Source organism: Mustela putorius, unplaced genomic scaffold (genome assembly GCF_011764305.1).
Source record: "Mustela putorius furo isolate JIRA1106 unplaced genomic scaffold, ASM1176430v1.1 tig00003909_pilon_pilon_pilon, whole genome shotgun sequence".
Taxonomy (NCBI): domain Eukaryota; kingdom Metazoa; phylum Chordata; class Mammalia; order Carnivora; family Mustelidae; genus Mustela; species Mustela putorius.
In genome coordinates, this window is record NW_025422057.1 from 17,633,907 (window position 1) to 17,654,904 (window position 20,998).

Consider the following 20,998-nt stretch of genomic DNA (forward strand, 5'->3'; position numbering starts at 1 on the left):
GGAGGGAAAGAAGAACAATTCAGAATGAAGGAGCAACCTGAATAAAGACACAGAGACGAAAAGACACATTGCAGAGTCTGGTGGGTGGCCTCTGACAGTCCTGTAGAGAGCAGGGTATCAGAGGAAGAGGCAGTAGTTACAGATGTGCCTAGATAAATCAGCTGGAACTACAGGATCGGGCCCTGATGAGGATCCTGGGGAAGCAAGATGAGCTACAACATGGTCTAACCCTCGTGCAAGTTAGTCTAGAGAGAACTAGGCATCCGTGAAATAAATATTCAAAAATGTAACTTACTACTGAGATCCTTATCTAAAGAAGGACAGGGTAACATAACACAGTGAGAGCTTCGTCTAGCGCATCAGGGAAGATTTCTAGATGTCACATTAAGTCAAGGTGTCAACAATGGAGTTCCCTATCTAGTAAAGGAAGATAGCGTCTTACTGTTTGTTTACGTAGATGGGCTGAGGAAGAAAGAAGGAAAGATGATTCAGACTCAATGAGAAGAGATGCATTTAACTGAGATAGAGCAGGAGGGGAAATAGGAAAGGGGTGTGTGTGTGTGTGTGTGTGTAAGACATCCAATAAAGAGACTTGTTGAGCTTGAGTGCCACTGAGATAGTCTGGTACTGGAGAGAGATCAGAACTAGAAATTCAGATTTAGGTGCTGTAACATTTTAGGTACAATTCTAAGCCATGAGAGAGGAGGGATTTTTTTCAGCTCGGAGGAGTTCACAGGGATTGGCAGACTATCATCTAGGGCCAGAGCTTCCTTGTCACCTGCTTTTACAAATAAAGATTTATCAGAACACAGTGTGCTCATTCATTTATGTATTGTCTGCTGCTTTCAACAGCATGGAACATACTGTCTTCATGTTACAACAATAGAGTTGAGTAGTTGCAAGAGAGTCCACATGGTCTGCAAAACCTGAATAATTCACTGTCTGGTCAGCACAGGTTTGCCAAACCCTGCCTCAGGGAATTGAGAAAGTGAGAATGAAACTCTAGATGAGGGGAGAAAAGAAGCTGAGTGACAAAGACCACTTTGGAATTAGGAAGAAACCTCATTGAAAGATAGTTTGAAAGGAGTTTTAAGAGAAGAATTCTCAAGTCAAGTAAGAAGGCTGAAGGAGAAATCATTGAAATTCAAAGTTAGGTCATGAGTGACCCAGAGGAGTTTGGGGGGATGGTCAGAGTAAAGGTCAGATCTCAGTGGGCTGAAGTTCAGGAAAGGAAATCAACAGGTTACTCTTAAAGAAAAAAGGACGATTGAAAGGAGGTGGTACTGAAGGAGCAGGATCAACGCAAAGGAAGAGGCCAACCAAAACCATGAAAACCACCTCCCAAAAAAGTGTTGGTGGTGGAGAGTGGATACAACTTGGAGTAAGATTCCGGGGTAGAGGAAGGAACTTCCTGAAAAGATCAGAAGAGGTGAGCCTTATAAAGGAACAGAAATGCTCTCTTCTCTGCAAAGGACTGGACATGAAAGATGATAAAAGAACGTTCTGGAAGCTTTCCCTTTGCTTGAAGTTGTAGGAAGCTGATTTCCTGAAAGTCAGGGAATTGAGGGGGAAAATACCACTTCAACTTCCACCAGTTTTAAGACTGGATATTAACTCAAAGCCAGAATTTAACTCAAGGAAATAACTTCTTTATCCTCCTCAGATATTGGGTATTTTAATGAAAACGTTCTCCTACCCCCAAAGCACTGGCTCTATCATCTAGATCATGGGTCAGCAAAATTTCTCTGTAAAGGGCTAGACAGGAAAAACTTCGGGCTCTGTGGAACACACATAAACTGCTTTTCTTTTTTGTTTTTGTTTTTTTTTTTTTTTAATGTATCTTTATAAAAATGTGAAAACCATTCTTCGCTGGCTAGTTGCTCATAAAAAGGTGGATTTTGCCCATGGGCTATAGTTTACCAACCTTGATCTTGATTATTGGCTTCATAAAACCTACCTGTGCTTTCATTTTTATTACAAAGCAAAGTACGCCAGTAACTGAAGTCCAAATTCGTAGATCTTCTGGTGATTGCTAACCTAAATGGCTTACTTTCTCACCCTAGATCCCTTCCTCTTCCCAAGTTATCCCAAGGTCTTGAATTACACTTCGTGCTTGAGCAAACTCAAAAGAAGATTGGCAAGTTACCTCAATTCCCACTGACTGGTTGTTCAAATCCACAAGAGGCAAGACTGGCTGAGGTCTACTGACCAGCCACAGGAAGATGGCAACTCCGAAGGTGAGAATGCAGACCAGTGCCGGGGTTGGAAGTGGGGAAAACAAGAAGTTAAAGATAAAAAGCATCTTTGTGGATAGCAGCAGGAAGTTCAAGCCTTAAAAAAAAGAAAAAAAAAAAAGAGGAAAGAAAGTTAGAGGAAATGGCTGAAATTTTTACTCGATAGCTGTGTTTATAAAGGGGACCCCCCCCCCACACACACACACAGACACATACACAGACCTCTAACTCTCCAAGAAAACAGGGCTGGCCTTCTCTAGCAAAAGAATTTCTATTACTGTTTGCTTTAGCAATGTTGGAAATCATAGAATGCATTCTCTACTCCTGTGACTTGACTGACCTCCCACAAGGACAAAGGAAGGATCAAAGGAAACAAGTTAATCGTTTGCTCAACAATTTTATGAAATGACTGCCCTTCTGGGGCACGTGGGTGGTTCCGTCATCAAGCGTCTACCTTTGGCTCAGGTCATGATCCCAAGGTCCTGGGATCATGTCCTAGGTCAGACTCTTTTCTCAGGGGGAAGCCTGCTTCTCCCTCTCCCACTCACCTTACTCGTGTTCTCTCTCTGTCTCTCTTTCTCTGTCAAATAAACAAAATCTTACAAAAAGAGAGAGAGAGAAGAAATTACTGCCCTTTTATTTTTGGCCCATGGGGCCTAGAAGAAACCCTTCTGGATCCAGGCTAAGCTGGTAGTCAGATCTAGGCTAAGCTAGGCACTCTAGAGACCCTCCCCTGCCCAGGCCAACTGAGCATCAGGAAGGACTGTTCCGCCTGGATTTCTCTAGTATAAAGCAGAAAAGGGAACATCTGTAGAGGTGACTCAACAGAGTTTAAAAATCAAGCGTTCTGCATGAAGGACATTTCCTGCTGCTCAGATGTGCCTTGCTCATTGCTTTCTTTTTTGAAGCACTGGGAGAGTCTCAGTGAGGAACATCCTGTCAGCTTGCTTTGTTTGTCCAATGTCATCTCCTCCAGAGAAACCATTTTTACTGGAGGCAACGTTGGCCAGGTTCACAGGAAGAGTATTGGAGAATGGACCTGACCCATGGTAGCAAGTGAACATTGAAGGTATAGGCCAGGAAGAGAGGTCAAGGAACTGACACCACAAAGGTTTTCCCCAACCCAGATTTTCTTGTAGTTTCCAGCAAAGTTCAGCTTCAAACTGCTCTAGTAGCAGGAACTAGTATCCGGGCAGGTCCTAGGAACTTCCTCTGGCGGAGGCCATCTCTTCCAACTCTTGCTCCAAACTGCTTTCAGAGTGGGCTGTGTGCATGGATCATGGAATTTAAATCCAACCAATGTCACGAAGTAGAATTTTAGAGATGAGAAAAATTGAAGCTCCCAGGGGTAATGCAACTTGTCCGTTTTCCCACTGTTGCTTCCCCCACTGAAAGCTACAAAAATCACAGCTCCTCTTTCCTCACGAGGCTAGCTACAGAGTTCAAGGAGACTGAACCTGTCTGGAACCTTATAGATAACAGCAAAGGAAATTCAGAAGTTGTGTTTTTCAAAGTTCATCACAGTGCCCTATAGAAAAATATCTCAGAGAGGAGGCCAAACATTCCTACTTAAAACCTAGAGAGCAAAGCATGCCTGATAAAGAGCTTGATAAGAACAAGATCATAGCTGCCTGAGAACTTTGGGGCAACTGCCATTAGCCGGCATCTCGAACTTTCTCCATGAAGACACCTACTTCCCTCTACCCTAACAAAGGCTAGTGGGGGGACCTGGGAAATGTGTGTGGGAACTGGAACGGGTCTGTCAGTCATCTTAGCATTCTTCCGCTCCGTGACAGGTTATTACCTGAACTTGGAGCCGTCCCTTTCCATTTTATGGAGGAAAGCTGAACTTCCACAGACTGGGATGACTGTCCCCCACTCCTTGGTTTCTTCCACATTGTGTTTAGGAGAAGAAAAAGAAGACACAACAAAAACAAAAGCGAGGCCCCATAAGGGCTAGGTTACCTAATAATAGGAGCTACTGTGACCACCTGCCAGGATTCTGAACTGGGAATTTTGGAATCCAGCCTCACCTGGATTAGTGTGGTGAAGTGGCACGTCCAGGAGACAGAATGTGTTCAAGAGCCAGCCGTGTAGGACTTTGTTGTTCGCCAGGTGGGGAACAGGGCGGCCCCAGGGGAAATTGTGAAATTGAGAGTGGGTAGCAGGCGCTCAAAGGAGGAGAAAGCTGCTTGGCACTGCCCACCCTACACACCCAGCCCTTTCCCTCCGCCTGGCAGTATCTTCTGATCTGGGAGTCTCTCCTCTGTCCTAATCACACCTTCAAATTAAGAGATTCTTACCTTCACTACCCTTCTGGTCTGTGGGAACAAATTGTCACACTAAGGACTTTTGCTGTCTTCTTGCAGATTTACATTTTAATAAAGGACTTTGTGGGTGCCTGGGTGGCTCAATGGGTTAAGCCTCTGCCTTTGGCTCAGGTCATGATCTCAGGGTCCTGCGATCAAGCCTCACATCATGCTCTCTGCTCAGCAGGAAGCCTGCTTCCCTTCCTCTCTCTCTGCCTGCCTCTCTGCCTGCTTCTCTGTCTGTCTGTCAGATAAATAAATCTGTCAATAAATAAATAAAATAAATAAATAAATGAAATATCTTTCAAATAAATAAATAATAATAAAAAATAAGGGACTTTGCAAACAATGTCTTCCAAAGAAGGTCTCAAGGTGAAACTGGTGTTTGAGGGGGGCCGTAAGGAGGAGAGGGGTTGAGGAGCCCAGCAGGGAGCAGGAAGGGAAGGGAAGCCGGGGAGAGAACCCATGACCAGTCTAAAGGCAGCACCTGCTATCACCCCCACTGACTGTTACCGCTCGGTAATGGGAGCCCAGGATCACCAGACCATCAGATTTTTTTCTTCCTGGAAAATCTAGAACACTGAATTTTTGTGAAACCTCAGTTTTAACTATTGGCTCAGTTAGTAAGTCTGGTATGAGACAGACAGAAAGACATCCGGCTTACACTGGACCATGGTCTGTCAGTTCTTGTGCCCTCCCTTTTAGACCTGTTACAGTACACTACCCACAAGAGTGATGAGAGGGCCTACTCTGTAACAGACAAGGGAGATACTTACAAATGTCAGGTGGGCAGTTTCAGGAGAATGAAATACCTTGCTTACACTGGCAAGGGGATTTTATTAGCAGAAGACTCTGAAGGATGTGTCTACTTGACAACTAAAATAGCAATTTGCAAGGGCAAATTAAGTAGTCAGTTCAAATACGATCATGTACAGAATTTCAGATGGTTCCTTTCTGCTTCCCCATATTTTTTTTTAATTGAGGTGAAATCCACAGAGGTAGAATTAACCATTTTTAAAATGTACAATTCCGTAGCATTTAGTACATTCATGATGTTGTACAACCATTGCCTCTAGTTAGGTCCCAAACAGTTTCATCCCCAAAAGGAAACCAAGGACCAATTAAGTAATTGCTCTCTCCTCCCTACAGCCTCTGGCAACCATGAGCTTTGTTTCTATCTGAATAATTTCTGACAAATTCTTAATATTTCATATACATGGAATCATGCAATATGTGACTTTCTGGGTCTGACTTTTCTCACTAAGCATAACATTTTCAAGGTTTATCCATGTTATAGCATATGTCAGTGCTTCATTTCTTAGGGCTGAGTGAACATTCCGCTGTGTGGAAAGACATTTTACTGATTTGTTCATTGACTGATAGATATTGGGGGTGTTTTCCCCTTTTGGCTATGGTGACCAGTGCAATGAACATTTGTGTGCAGATTTTGTTCTGAATACCTATTATCAGTTCCTTAAGGTAAATATATAGGTATGGAATTACTGGGTCACATGGTAATTTTACATTCAACCTTTTGAAGAACCACCAAACTGTTTTCCACAGCTTTTGTACCTTTTTACATTCCCAAGAAAAACACAGAGGATTCTGGTTTCTTAGTACCCCACATCAAAACCTGCTATTTTCTGGGGTTTTGCTACTATTATTACTAGCAATAGCTATCCTAGTAAGTATGAAATGGCATCTTGCTGTGGTTTTGATTTGTATTTCCCTAATGACTAATGATGTCAAGCAACTTTTCATGGGCTTGTTGATCATTTGTATTTCTTCTGTGAAGAAAGGTCTGTTACAGCCCTTTGCTCATGTTTAAGTTGGGAGGTTTGTCTTTTGGTCTCTTTATATATTCTGAATACTAGTCCCTTATCAGATACATAATCTGCAAATATTTTCTCCCATTCTATAGTGATTTTTTTACTATCTTGATAGGCTTTTTAACACATACATATATTTTGAACCTTTTGATGCAAGAGTCAGAAAGGGTTTGCAACCAGGCATCAGGTCACTCTCTCACTGCTCAGTTGGGAGAAGTTGAGGGCCCAAGATTTGGTACAACCTTTGGGCTCAACCATGACTGGATTTAGGAAGCTCTGGTTAGCATTCTAAACTCTAGACTCTATTAACACTTCTGGATGCACTCAAGTAAATGAGAAGAAAAGCCACCATCTCTTTTGTCACGTGTCTTATGAACCTCAGCTACAGTTCTGGTTTGGGCATTTCACAGAGCCTCCAGCAAACAATTGATGTGGTGGCTTTTCCTCCTCCCGCCATGTTGTTATTTGGGAAAGAATGGGGTAGGGGAAAGTGCAATGGTGGTAAAGCTGTGTTACACTGTACATGGGAGCTCCTGTTCCAGGTCATCTAAGGATGGCTGTACAGGCCACACTGCACATTACGATGGCCCCAGGTGGAAAACCTCCTCTGCTTTTGAATATGATGATAGAGACATGCCATAGCCCCTATACACCAGGATGTCCCTTTGTCCCAGTCCTTCCCGTGGAAGGATGCAGTCAGTCATCTCCTAGGCCCCAACACATTTAATTCCCAAGCTGGCTGAAGGATACCTTCTGCCTTAACCCCTGCTTGCCGGCTCCCAGGACCAGCCTCAGTGTCTAGGTTTGGATCACTCCATATTCAGCTCTGAGGATCTGGGCCACCATTTCTTCATTAAGTCTCATTTTCTTTGAATGAAGTCCTTACATGGACCCTTCTACTACTCTAGTTTTTGGTCAACTATGTTTATTGCTCTGAAGCTTTCAGGCTATCCCTTTAGCCTGCAAATAATGCTTGTCTTGTAGTCACTTTCCTTAGAAAGATTTTATTTCTCCTACATGTATTCAGCTCTCTAACCATAAGTCAATTCCCTTTGAGCCTCTGTGTTTGCTCTTCCCTTTGTCTGAAACTCTGTTCCCAGATCTGAAATGGTTGTGTGTTACAGGTTGGGTCTCAACTGAAATGTCACTTCTTCAGAGACTCTCTCAGATCACCTTATTTGATATGGCCCTTTCCACTCCAATCACTATCACAGAATCTTCTTTTCTCTTGTCCACAACACTGTTCGCTCTCTGAAATACACCAGCTCCCTTATCATCTGTTGCCTCTACTGAACCGATGTTCTAATCAGAACAGGGATTTTGTTTTGTTCACCTGTGTCTCCAATGCCTACACCATGCCAGGCACATAGTTTGCTTTCAATCAGCAATTGTTGAAAAAAAATTACCAGTTTTCTGATTCAGAATTGTCTGTCTTAAATGGGCACTCCCAAATCGATATTTACCACAGCACTGGGTTAGGGAAGGAAGAGGGTGAAAAGGATGTATTTCTAACACAGATCAAGGACTACTCAGGAGGAGGATAATCCTCTGAGCTTGAAAGAAAATACAGGATCAATCTTATCGAATGAAGCCATTTACAATAGTGAGCGGGAAATCCAGCCTAGAAATAAATAATTATGGTTACCCTAGGCTTCTGGAATTCAAAGAACCATAAGGCAAATTATCTTCATTTTTAGGCCTGAAGAATTCATTGTTTTCTGTGCAAAAATGAGATATAAATTTCGTTTATGAGCTTTCGGAGGGAAAAAAATCTACCTTCTAGTTATCCTAATTTGGATTTAATTGGTTTCTTTGTTCCCTTGCATGTATGGGCTCAGTCTGTGGTGATAGAGAGCTCATTAAAAGAGAGATCAGAGTCCCCAGGTTCTTATACTCAGCTGGCTAACACGTTCTTCTGTACCGAATGATGTGCTTTCTCTTAGAGACTAGCTTTCAAGGCTTCATAACTCATAATGACTCCAAAGGGGCCTGTGTGTGATTTAGAAGGCTGTATATGAAAGTCTGGCCTTCTTAATTGGGTCCTAAGTCACCAACCCAGCCCCCTAAATTCCTGCTGCCCTCAACTTAGGAAGCCTCCATTTCAGATCTTAACCACATCACCAATATCTCTAGAAAAATTCCAAAGTAATGGGAAAAGATCCAAAGAACATTACAAACTGGCAGCCTTATGAAAATAGCCTTTTCCTTAATGAGTGCAACAAACATGAAACAGACCTTCCATTGTAAGACCCTTCACCCAATTTCCTCAGACCCTGGGACTAAGGACTTTTGACTTTTTCTTGCACCAGTTTACTCTTCTGCATCAAATATAGTTTCCTTCTATTAAGAAATAAAAGATAACATAATTTGAAATGATTATCCATTTCACAAAGCTTTAACAGAGAAAACCTGGATATGGAAAAGCATTGACTCCTAAAAAAAAAAAAAAAAAAAAAAAGGCAAGTCTTAACTCCTCGTGCCATTTAAAATGATGCAGCCACTCTGGAAAACAGTATAGAAGTTTCTTAAAAAGTTGAAGATAGAGCAACCCTATGACCCAGGAATTGAACTACTGGGTATTTACCCTAAAGATACAAATGTAGTTATCTGAAGGGGCATGTGTACCCAAATGTTCATAGCAGCAATGTCTACAGTAGCCAAACTATGGAAAGTACCTAGATGTCCATCAACATGGACAAGGAAGGTGTGGTATACATATGCAATGGAATACTATGCAGCCATCAAAAAACCAAAATCTTGTTATTTGCAGTGACTGTGGTTGGAACTAGAGGGTATTATGCTGAGTGAAATAAGCCAATCAGAGAAAGATGATCTCTCTGATATGAGGAATTTGAGAGGCGGGGCAGGGGTGGGGGGAAGGGAAGGAAAAAATGAAACAAGATGGGACTGGGGAGGAAGACAAACCATAAGAGACTCTTAATCTCAGGAAATAAACTGAGGTTTGGTGGGGTTCAAGGGGGAGGGATAGGGTGGTTGGGTGATAGACACTGGGGAGAGTATGTGCTATGGTGAGTGCTGTAAATTGTGTAAGACTGATGATTCATAAACTTGTACCCTTGAAGCAAAAATACATTATGTGTTAATAAAAAATAAATAAAATAAAATAAAATAAAATTATCCAAAGTTCAAAAGGGTCAGCAGTTAGTTCTATCCAAAATAAAATATGTTGTCATATTTCCAATTTAAAAAAAACAGCTGAGAGGGAAATTCTAAAAACCCTCTAAGGAAAGAAGAGGCAATTAGAAGCCATGAAATAACCAGTAAGGTGACCAGTTAACAAATCAGTAGCCACAAAGTCAATAGCTTTCCTTGATTTCATGCAAATAACGAATTCAAAAATAATGGGGGAAATGCCATTCACAGTAGCATATTAATAAATGTGTAGAGTTGTTTTAAAAAGTTCAGATCTAAGGGACATAATAAGCTTTGAAAATTGCAAATCATGCTCCAAATAGTCAAGGGGACCCCATATTCCTAAATATACCCAAACATTTAATACAACTTTAATAAGACCAAAGGGAATGATTTAGGATTTAAAAAGTTAATTCTAAGGTTCACCCAGAAAAACAAAGCTCATTATAAAGAGTCAGAAAATTTTTGAAAAATAATAGGAATTGGAGGACAGAGTTAAACATTACCAAATTTGCTTCCATAGAGCTAGAGAAGTTTTCCATTGGTTGTGATAGACAAAACTATGTAACAAAATAAACCTGAAACTCCCAGTGGATATATTATCATATACTAGATTGCATTTCCAATAAGGACAGATTTTTTTTTTCACTTAAATAAAAGTGTCAAGACAACTGGCTAGCCATTCAGAGAGAAGACATAAAGCCGATTACTACCATCTTATTCCTACAATAAAAATAAGTTCGGGATGGATCAAAGACTTAAATATAAAACAAGGACAACCCTAAGAGTATTTGGGGAAATTTTTTTTATAATCCTGACGTGAGGAAGATTCAAGACAGGCACAAAACCTAGGAGCAATAAATGGAAACCCTGGCAAGTTTGAGCCATAAAATTTTTAAAAAAATATTTGCCCTGCAGGAAAAATACCAAAGATAAACTGGGGCAAGTATCAAATCCTTTGCCTGTCTAAAGAGCTCATTTCCTCAATAGGGAAAACTCCGAAGTCAATGAAAACCAAAACACAACACAATAAAAAAAAAAACCAAAGGTCATGACTAGAGCATTCACAGCGAAAACAGATTGTGGCTGGAGACGCTCTCGGTGGTGACCGGAAGGACAAGAGGAGGCAGAGGGAAGCTACACTCCTCCCCCCATTTCTTTCTTGAGTGCCTTTCAAGGGCTGCTCTGGCATATGGAGGTGGCCCTTGGAGCCCCACAGCAGGATTTCAGCCTGTGTCAAAGTCCCATTCTCTCATCTTTGCGAGTAGTTTTAAAAGTTGCAAATTTAAAGAAAAGGTCTTCTCCCCACCCATGAGATTGGCAATGAGAAAATCGTGTAAAATGCACTCTTAATCAGGGAAACGTAAATTTGGTGCAGCCCCTTAGACATGCGCCTGTTGACTTCTACCACAATTTAAAATGTGTGCCCTTTGGCCTAATGACCTTTGAGTAACTTTTCCTGTAGAAAAACATCAGTTCAGGGGTGCCTGGGTGGCTCAGTCAGTTAAGCAGCTGCCTTCACCTTAGGTCATGGTCCCAGGGTCCTGGGATCGAGCCCTGCATCGGGCTCCCTGCTCAGTGGAGAGAGCCTGAGTCTCTCTCTCCCTCTGCCTGCTGCCCTGCCTATTTGTGCTCTCTCTCTGTCAAATAAAAAAATAAATAAATACATCTTAAAAAACAAAAATCAAAACAAACAAACAAAAAAATCAGTGAATATTTTAGTATTCAGTAAAATACATCCCAAATGGCTGTGTAAGATATTGGTTCAGGGTGGGGCTCTGAGTCAGAGTACTTGGGTTCATACCCTGTGTGATCAGCTTCTTTGTGACCTGGGTTAGATAACCTCTATGTGGTTTCTTGTTTGCAGACTAACAATAATAATATCTTCCTCAGGACTAAATGAGCTAATGTGCCTGTAAAGTACTTAGAAGAGTGCCTGGTGTATAGGCCCAGACAATTGGTCTTACGTTCATCGTCATTACCTCTATAGGATTGCTTATAATGCCGGAGACCAGGAAAGCCTCCCTTGGTAGACTAGCCATAAATTATAGCATGTCTACATGGTAGCACTCTTGGCAGGCAGTAAGAATAAAGCAGACCTGCTTTATTCTTATCAGTGTGTACCGATGTGGAAAGAGCTCTATGATAAATCGCCAAATAGAAAGAAAACAAAAAAACCACTTGGACAAATGTGTATGTTTTTGTATTTCTGGAAGTATATTCTTCATAGGAAAAGACAGATGGAAGAGGAGAAATCATTAATGGATTTTCTAGAAAGTTTTGAATATTCAATAATTCACCCAAAGATATTTAAGGGCTTGACTGTATATTGGCATCATTCCAGGTGCTGGGGATCTCCCAATGAAACCCACCTCCCCTTGGGTGTTTGTATTTTATTGGCGAGTTTGATAACAAGTCTGAACAATTATGAGCTTATATAGTATACGGAAGTTTAAAAAAATAGAATCAGGAAAGAGGATTGTGGCTAGCAGGGGGATAAGGTTTCAAGTAGGTCTCATTGAGAAGATAACTTAAGAGTATACACGGTTTAATCTGAAATATGCATGCTTCAAAAAAAAATGAACATAAAAACCAACTCCAAATCACCCTACCTCTGACCGAGGCAGCTGACTTAGAAAGTTTCGTCACCTTGGTTGGCAGCATTTCGTGTGAATGCACCCAAGAACACAGCCTCAGCTCCATTTCTGCAAGTGCAGCCTTCCCACCACCAAAGCCACACTCAACACATGTGGCCTTTTCAAGTGCTCACATTGTGTGCAATGCTTTCAGCCACAGAGCAAGCTGGTTTGGACAGCAGCTCTGGCGGTAGGTTTTCATTCATTTCTTCAGCAGTTAAAGAGCTAGAGCAAAGGTAAATGTTGGCTCACCGGTGCAAACAGGGCCTCAAAGGTCATCTTTCGACACTTACTGCAAGGAACCGAGAAGAGAGGCTGTCATAAGAGGGCACCCTAGGTGCTCAGACAGGCCACTGCCTATAATAGCCTTCTCCAGCAAAGCAGTGTTAAGCTACTGGGCACAGCACCATCTCTGTCCATCTGGGGACTGGCACCCAGGACACTCTGTGGTATACACACTAGGCAATGTCCCCAGGCAGATCAGAAAGGACCCCTTTATCTCCACAGGATCATGCAGGACAGGGCAGGAAGATGGCATTACCGAAGGAGATCTCTTAAAACCCAGAGGGTTCCATGAGTGCTTAATAAAACAAGAAAGCATTCTCAAGATCACACATCTTGCTCTCCCAGCCCAACTGCTAGGCCATACCCCAAAACTCCAATTTGTAAGGCAGCTGGCAGGGAAACGGGAAAGGGCTAGGCTTGAAACAGGATTCCTGGCCCGCAGGCAAGCATACCATAAAACATGAGGTCTTTGGTGCATACGCATCAGTAAGATCTTTGTTGCTGAACCCCATGGGGAAATCTCCAGGAACCGGAGTTCAGGAGGGCTGTATAAATCAGAGCAGGATCAGTTCTATCCTTGGGTTTGGGAAGCTTCCTGTGACTCCATGGACACCTTGGCCATGGGGGTTCCCAGGCAGAGGCTGCCTCTTAGCCTTCAAATTCTACTGCACCCAACATGGTGCCTGAGGTACAGTGGGAAATCCATTGGGTGCCAGTGAGTCACTTTCCCTGTTCATTCACCAGTGGCACAAGCTCAGAGAAGGGAAGTGGAGAGAGGTATCTGTTGAAGGAAACAGGCTGCGGAATTCAGTCTAGTGGTGACATGATGTGCTCCTATCCACAGGGGGGGCATAGGTGGCTGACCCCTCCACAGAAATGCCACTGCCAGAAGCTTCGTGCCCTGGCATGGGCAACACTATATAGCTCGACCTGAATGAGCTCAAGGGCCACCGATTCTGCAAGCATTAGCAATATACTACGTACCAGGCTCATATACCACACTCAGACTTCATAGTCTACTAAAGAGCTAAAGCCAATTCCCCAGCTAGTAAACAAATGCACCATGTCATATACCCCAGACTTGGGAGCATCTGGTGGACCGGAGAAGTATGTGTGACAAGAGATATATTGACTCTCTGTACTTTATTTATAATTTTACATATTTTAATAAGGCAAACAAAGGTCTTAGACCATCTGTGTGCCCAGCATTCTGCCATGTACAGAGGGACAAACACTTAGAAGATATTCCTCTTGTTCTCTGGGGACTTATGGGTCTGTTGAACACTGAGAACAATTCTAGAAGGATTCAGCAAGTGGGGCTAGCTAATATATCTGAAGGAGGGAGAGCCTAGAGTCGACTGGAGTAGATGAAGGGGGCTGTATGGAACACTAGACTCTCAAGGATGTGTGGGTTTTGATCCTGACTTTATTGCCAACAGTTTCATTTCCAAGGTCAGTTGAGGGTGACCCCACCAATTAAACCAATAGCTGTTAAGTCTCCAACTCTGATTCTAACCAGAGTCTCTGTCACCAAACCTTCTTTTTCAACTGTTGCCTGCAACTCTCCATCCTTTTTTTTTTTTTTTAATGGAGAGACAAGTTACCACAGTAGGCCAGATAAACTTAAGTGGAAGGTGGGGGGGAGGGCAACCACGAGATATGGGGGGAGAGGTAGAGTGTGGCTTGAGTCACTAACATGAGACAATCATCCTATTTGGGAAAGGGAAACAGTGAAAGGCTGTTTCTGATGGAGGTTGAGAATCCATCTCTGGTTGAAAGGGTGTGGGGGAGGAAAAGCCTCCAAGAAGGCTGGGGGAGACAGTACCCAGGGCTGGTGGAGACACTCTTTGATGGAAGTCATTTCAGCTCACCAAAACCAGCAAGGCTTGTGGTGCCAGGCCTTGCAGTTGAGCTAAGTGGTATTTAAGAAAAAACCCTTATTACATCAAATATGGAAAGCCTCTTAACTCAGTTTGTGAAGATAGCATAGGGCAGCTGAGCCACCCATAGCCTGGTGGCTGGCAGTGACAAATCCCACCAGATCTCAGATCGACACAGTCCCCCTGGATCTACCATGGGGCTTCCAGAAAACCACAGCCCAGCAGCCCTACTCTAAGGAAAACTTTGACTCAGGAAGCACCCCAAAGGTTTCCCAAGCTTGTTGCTGAGGGAGTAGATGATGGGACAAGTGGGGTCAGGAGAATCAGTCCCAGAAGTCCACTGGACTTGATAAGAGAGCTTGTAAAGAGATAGTGTGGACAAAGTGCTAGGCCCCTGTCACCCACGCAGGCTAAAAGCCCTGATGTGCAATGTTGTGAGAGAAGCCTTCCTGCTTCGGCTACTGCAGAGTCAGCCCTCCTGCCACCTGGTCTGCCAGTGGTCAGGGGTCACTGGAGTCAAAGTGCAAACAATTAGCTTTATTGCCAACGGTCTCATTTCCAGCAGCCAACTTTCAAGGCCATTGCCTGTTCTGGCGCTGGAACAATGTTCCACCATTCATGTGGCGCAGGGAATAGTTACATAATATCACTGAGCGCCCATTTCCCTCAACTGTACACAAGAAGAGACAGGTGACAGTTCCTACTTAAAAGGAATGCTGTACACTCTCCCCTCGAGTGCACTGCTGGGTACATGGGATGTCCTCGGGAAGACTGGTTCCCTCCGCCCCCACTTTCCCCAGTATCTGACTCCTTGTTAAGTATCAGATGTTTCATCCTGAGGCTTCCTGAAAGAGAAGTGATGATCATGACCTTCATTCTGTAACTGCCCTCCAGCTTACAAGCAAAGGTCTTAACAACTTCTCATTTCTATTTAAACAGAGGATGTCTTGTTGGAGAGGGCACCGCGTAGCCCTTAATTCTGACCCAGCTCTCTCCTCCAACCCTAGCCCACCCCTGTATCCTGTCCTGCAGGGACTCACAAACTTGCACCTCATAGGGCAGACTGACCCACGGAGACCCCAAGATCAGCTACCAGCTCCCTCGAAGAGGGACAAAACCATGACCTGGTCTCAGCTGTACAAGGCTGCTTGACTTTCCAAACTCCAAGACTCATGGATTTATTCAAAAGACATGAATTAAGAGCTTAAGACATGTCAGGCCCTAGGTTTCCAGGGGAAGAGTGAGTGAGAGAGTCCTCTTTTGACTCAGATGCCTGGTTGCCCTGGGGAGAGAAAGCCCTTCATGCATTTACAGCAGAGTGGGACAAGAACAATGCTGGCTGACTCGGGGCTGCTGGGGACAGGTCATCATGCCTGAAAATCACCTCGGGTTGCACACCCAGTGAGGGTCAGTGCACCTGCTGGCCAACAATAGGAGACCGGCGGGAGCACAACCCTCATTCCTGGTTTCTCACTGGCTGCCGGGTCCTGGCCCAAGATCACCTGCCTGGAGGTAGGAAGATTTTGCCCCCGCAGGTGCGATTCATATAACATCATTTAAAGTGAACAATTCTGTGGCATTTAGTATATTCACACTGTTGTGCAACCACCACTTCTGTCTAGTCCCCAAACACTTCATTCACCCCCAAAGGAAAGCCTGTGCCCATTAAGCACTCACTCTGCATTCCTCTCCCGACCCTGGCACCACCCGTCTGCTTGCTTTCTCTAAGGATTTGAAATGGGAGGGTTCTTAAAAAAGAGGTTTCTTCCGGTTTCTAGTTCTTTCGTCAAGGCACGAAACTAGACTCACCTGGATATTTTTTTCTTTTTTTAGGATTTATTTATTTATTTGTATGTGTGTCAGTGAGAGAGAGAGAGCACAAGCTGGGGGAGGGGAAGGGGGGGAGCAGACTGGACGCAGGGCTCCAGCCCACAACCTTGAGATCATGACCTGAGCTGAAACAAGAGCGGGACCCTCAGGTGACCGAGCCACCCAGGCATCTCTAGACTCATCTGGAATGGAGACAAATTTGCCTCCGTCACCACAGAAGCCAAAGTTCAAATCCCAGTTTCAACCTTTTCAGAGCATGTCCAGTTTCTTTACGGCTAAGACTCAGTTTCCCCATCTGTGAAACAACAAACCCGCTTTGCAGGACTGTTTAGAAGATTCAAAGATAAACTCAACCCCCCAACCCCCACCTCCAAAAAAGTCCTAGCACTGCCCCACAGAAAATAGTGAATGAATGTAAGGGGTCATATTTGCAGCTCTAGAAAAATGTCCCCATCTGTAAGTACTAATACGAAAGTGAACTCAGTATCTTCCCAGGTCCCCACGTAGGAAAATCTTTGTCCAAATACGATTTTCTAGGAAATCTGAAGAAAGACTAACTCCTCACAGGAGTGGATGCAGCCTGGTTTCCAGTAGCACATGGACTACACCTTGGATCTCTGTCTGACCTTGGAAAGGTCCTTCGCTTCTCTGAGCCTCCTCAGCTGTTAACATGGTGAAACCATCCACGTCATAAGCTTGTCTTAAGGAAATGTTAAGAGCAGCTCTTAGGAGCTGGTGCTGACCATGGCTCCATCTTCCATCTTTTCTTTCCTTCTCGGACCCCGAGCCCCCCTATAGAATCTGTGGCCCCCACTGTGTGTTTAGCACTTAAGCATTCGATGATACTCTGATGCTCTAGTCAGTGCTTTTGCCCTCGAGGAGTTAGAATATAGCCTGGGGGAGAAGACTACTTTAGGTCAGGACCTAGAGAAATACCTGGCGGAAACATTCTGTTTGGACTGGAGTGTGTGTGTGTGTGTGTGTGTGTGTGTGTGTGTGTGTGTGTTTAAATTAACTTGGAATGTGTTTACCTGGGGGTACACCTACCTTGCATTTTGCTAGAACCCCCACCTTGCACCTTATTGCATATCATCTATTTAACTCTTTAATCTGCCTGTTTTATAAGCATTTGTGGCCTTTGTTTTCTGTTCTCTTCATGGTGCCAAGCACACAAATGATGCCTACAAGAATTTTTACCCTGCCTCTTCCAAGACTATTCTGTGTTCATCTCAAATACTTATCCATTGGAGGGGACCTCGACAGAGTTACTCTCATGCTGGAATAGAAAGGGAGGGGTCAAGTGAAATCAATTATTCCATTAATTTTTTTTTTTTACTAAATCAATCTTTTTCAAAATTAAATGTCACTACTTTTAAGACTCTGTGGCTGATGGAAAGGACGAGTCACCTACATGTTAGAGCTCCAGATTCAATCTGCCTTTTCAAACCACGCAGCAGATTAATACCCACCCAAGGTAATAAGCCCCAACCAGGGAGGTCCTTCCTCCAGCTCACTCTTTGAGGGTCCTTGAAGTCCGTCTGAGATTCAACTTGTGGCTCTACCCATGAAACAGAGCTAAGTTCATCCAGAAACTGTCTATCCTCCACTCATTCATTACCTCTCTCCATAGAAGGAGCCAATGTTCACAATGAAAATTGAAGAGGTCTCTCGTGTAGTCCTCCTCCCCCAAGAGAGGCAGGAGAAGGAAAAAAATCCAATCCACCCCCCCCCACACACTTCTTCCTTCCCTTTGTGCCTTCTGGTAAAGAAGGTTTAAAGGTGTCCCTTAGAGATCTGAGAGAAAGAGAGGGAGAGAGACACAGAGAGAGAGAGGGAGCACTGACACGTGCCAGGGACCCGGCAGGCTCTAGATGGGCTGAAGCTGGGGGTGAGGGTGCCCCTTCAGCCTCTGCCCCATGCTCACCAGACCCCTTGCTAAGTACCCCCCGCCCCCGACATTCCCCTTACCCTGTGAGAAGGGTGCATTTCTCAGAGCTTCCTCCGAACGGAGTTTCCTGGCTCCGGGTTCTTCCTGGCACAGAATCTCTGGCCCTCTTCCCTCAGCCCCGGTTCCTCCAGGGACCGGCTGGCTTCAGAGCATCCCGGCAGGCAGGTGGTCACGGCTCCGAGTGTCCCCCACAGTGCCCTGCCTGAGCTGTCCCGAGTCAGGCCATGGCCGGGCTTTCTAACGTGCTCAGGGACCTCACTTCCTGGTTTTTCTCTCACAACTGAAAGTGGAAGCTGTTCTGGCCAGGAGGAGAACAGCCGCCCAGGCTGCCCTGGCTCCTTTTCAAAGCCTTAACCCCTAGCCCTAGGGCTGAAACAAGAGCCTGCCGGGAGCCCACAATCACCTTTTGCCTCCAGGGTCTGACTACCGTGAAACCAAGACAGAGCAAGCAAACAAACTGCAGGAGCCCCAAGCAGAGGGCCTGTGCCAGGAAGGGGACACCACCCCCCCTCTCGACTCCCAGGGCAGGGAGTTCAGCCCTCGCATCCCTCCCGATGCTGGGGCACCTGGCACGGGGTCACCCTCCTCCAACCCCTGTGCCTCCCCACCCCCACCTGCCTCTGTCCCCAGGCACTTCCAATAAAGTCAACAAAACAAGCAAGTCAGGAAACACCAGACACAGACCCAGAGGCTGTGTTCTTTTCCTCTGACCTATAAGCTCATCCCTCTCATACCTTAAAACATAAACCACAAATCTAGTCTGCTGCCTCTCTCACCTCCCCAAATTAAAAACTGGGACCTTCTGAAAGGAAGGCGACAAGCATGTACACCATGCCCTGTCTGATTGGTCCCGTGTCTTGCAGCTTCTGGAAAACCCACTGTACCCACGTGAGCCGGTAACAGAAAAAGGCAAATCGCTTCTTAGTGTTATTGTGAAAATTGTTCTGAATGTGTAGACCCCCTGGAAGTGTCCTGGAGATTCGTCTGCAGGAGATCAGGACCTGCAGGAGTCTCACTGGACTTGCCTAAGGCTGGGACCACAGAAGGGCACGAGAGCTTCCTAAATTTGGAGGCCGAAATCATGAGTTCTCTTGCTCCCACCTGCCCCCACAACCAACACCCCAGAATGAAGCAACTTTCTCCAGCCTTAGTCACTTCAAAAAGGCTTATGTTAAGTCCTGGCCCTTTAGCAGAGCTAGGTTAGGACTCGTACTCTCTACAGGTAGGAAGTCCTAAACACCTCCAAACTAGAGGGGAAAAAAAAAGCCAGGGTGAGCTATGTTGCAATCTCAGAGATGGCAGCTGATCCCTTGGCCTCACAGGAGCCCACTTTAGACATGGAAGAGAGACCAAGTGTGGGAAGAGGTGGTTAGCCCACCTTGCCAATCTATATCTCCTGGGTCATCTCACAGCTGGAGGAACCTTGGCTTTGTTTAGTTTCAGGAGCTCATTCCTTTAAGAAGCAGCTCCCTCCAGCCAGAGCGGACTAGGTGTCAAGTTTCAGCTATTCTAACACCCAGAGTGCTGGCTTCTTTTACCAGCTAAATGAAGAGCTTGGAGTGAGAGGAACTTTTCTGTTTGTTTGTTTGTTTTTTTTTTCCTGTCTTCCTTCAGGACTGGATGCCCAAGTTCAGAAGTACCTCGGTCATTTAAAAAGTCCAGCTGGAGTCGCATTCCTTTTCTATCCTAGGTGCACATAAGTGACACTCCCAAGATTTCAGGAGATAATGGAAGATTTTGGAAACAGACGAGAATTCCGCATCAGGCGGCAGCAGCCTAGAGGGACAGACTGATGGGACTCTAATCTCAGCCATATCGCCTCCTAGGTAGGTAGCCCTGGGCGTGCTGTGAACAGCCCCAAAGCCCCTTATTCACCTGTGATAAGGGAACAATACCACCTGCCTCACAGAAGGTGGCAGGTAGATGAGGAAACGCAGATCACACAGTCACACACCTAATATAGACTCCAGCACTCAAGACAGTGTCCACTAAGGGTTCTCTTCCCCTAGTCCCTTCCAAATGCGATTTGCTGCCATCAGCAGCTGGCAGATAGCCTTTGTAACCATTCTGACAGATAAAGTTTTGAATGAAAGATGTAGACAGGCAGCTTGGTTCGGTCTCTAACCCTTAGTTAAGGCTTTTAACTCTGTGTTAGTTTCCATTTAGTGAAATTAACAACTTTCTCTCCCAGACCTACCCCCTGCCAGCTTTCACATTTCCAACCACTTTACAACTGGTTTCTCCTTTGCCTCCACGCAGGTCAGCGGAGGTTACTACTTAACCAAGGGTAATCTCTCGTTGGAAAAGAGCCCTTAGACGGAGAAGAGACCTGCGTCTCACCTTCCCACTCCCCATCCTTAGCTGTCCCATAAATGTATAAACTTTAGAGTAGGGAGCATTACTGCAGCTTACCTTGTAAGAATACACTCACTTGCCGCGTCCAGATAATGCCCCCTCACGGCTGGTTGTACCGGTTCATTCAGACACCTCTGCCCCTTCCACAGCTCCTGCAACAAGGCCACATCTGAAGCCAATGCGTCCTGTCCCAAGAGTGACCCACAAGCTTCCCTGGAACCTTTGAACCTATTGCGATAGAAGTTCAAAGGTAGAAGTTACCTGTTCAAACACATTGGAGTAACCTCCAACAGCGACAAGCACAGAATTTGGTAAAAGGTTAAAACCGAGATCGTTATGCAAGGGTTGAGGAGGAAGAAGAAGAAAGACAGTCCTCTGCCCCGAAAGCTGATGTTTAACAAGCAAAACCTTTATAAAGCCCATGAGTTGAGGTTGAGAAGGACATGGGAAGGCACTTTGATTGATTCAAACTATAACTTTAAGAATTGGATAAGCAGAGGTCTGCATTTCAAGACCAGACTCCGGCTAGAAGGGGCCAG

At 44.7% G+C, this 20,998-nt stretch overlaps 1 protein-coding gene across 4 annotated transcripts in view; it reads right to left on the reverse strand.

Moving 5' to 3' along the window:
- The window catches only part of ACSL5 (acyl-CoA synthetase long chain family member 5), a 45,228-nt gene extending 24,591 nt beyond the window's left edge, over window positions 1-20,637 (reverse strand). The window contains exons 1-2 of one of the 4 annotated variants that reach the window (XM_004763846.3): window positions 20,517-20,637; window positions 2,147-2,331 (exon numbers count right to left, since the gene is read on the reverse strand). In XM_004763846.3, coding sequence (XP_004763903.1) covers window positions 2,147-2,302 — 156 coding nt within the window. In that variant the 5' untranslated portion in view covers window positions 2,303-2,331; window positions 20,517-20,637. Of the gene's footprint in view, window positions 1-2,146; window positions 2,332-4,038; window positions 4,125-18,124; window positions 18,586-20,516 lie in introns of those variants that run through there. The other 3 variants (XM_004763845.3, XM_004763844.2, XM_004763848.3) reach the window with 3 other exon arrangements.
- Window positions 20,638-20,998: the final 361 nt, after the last annotated feature.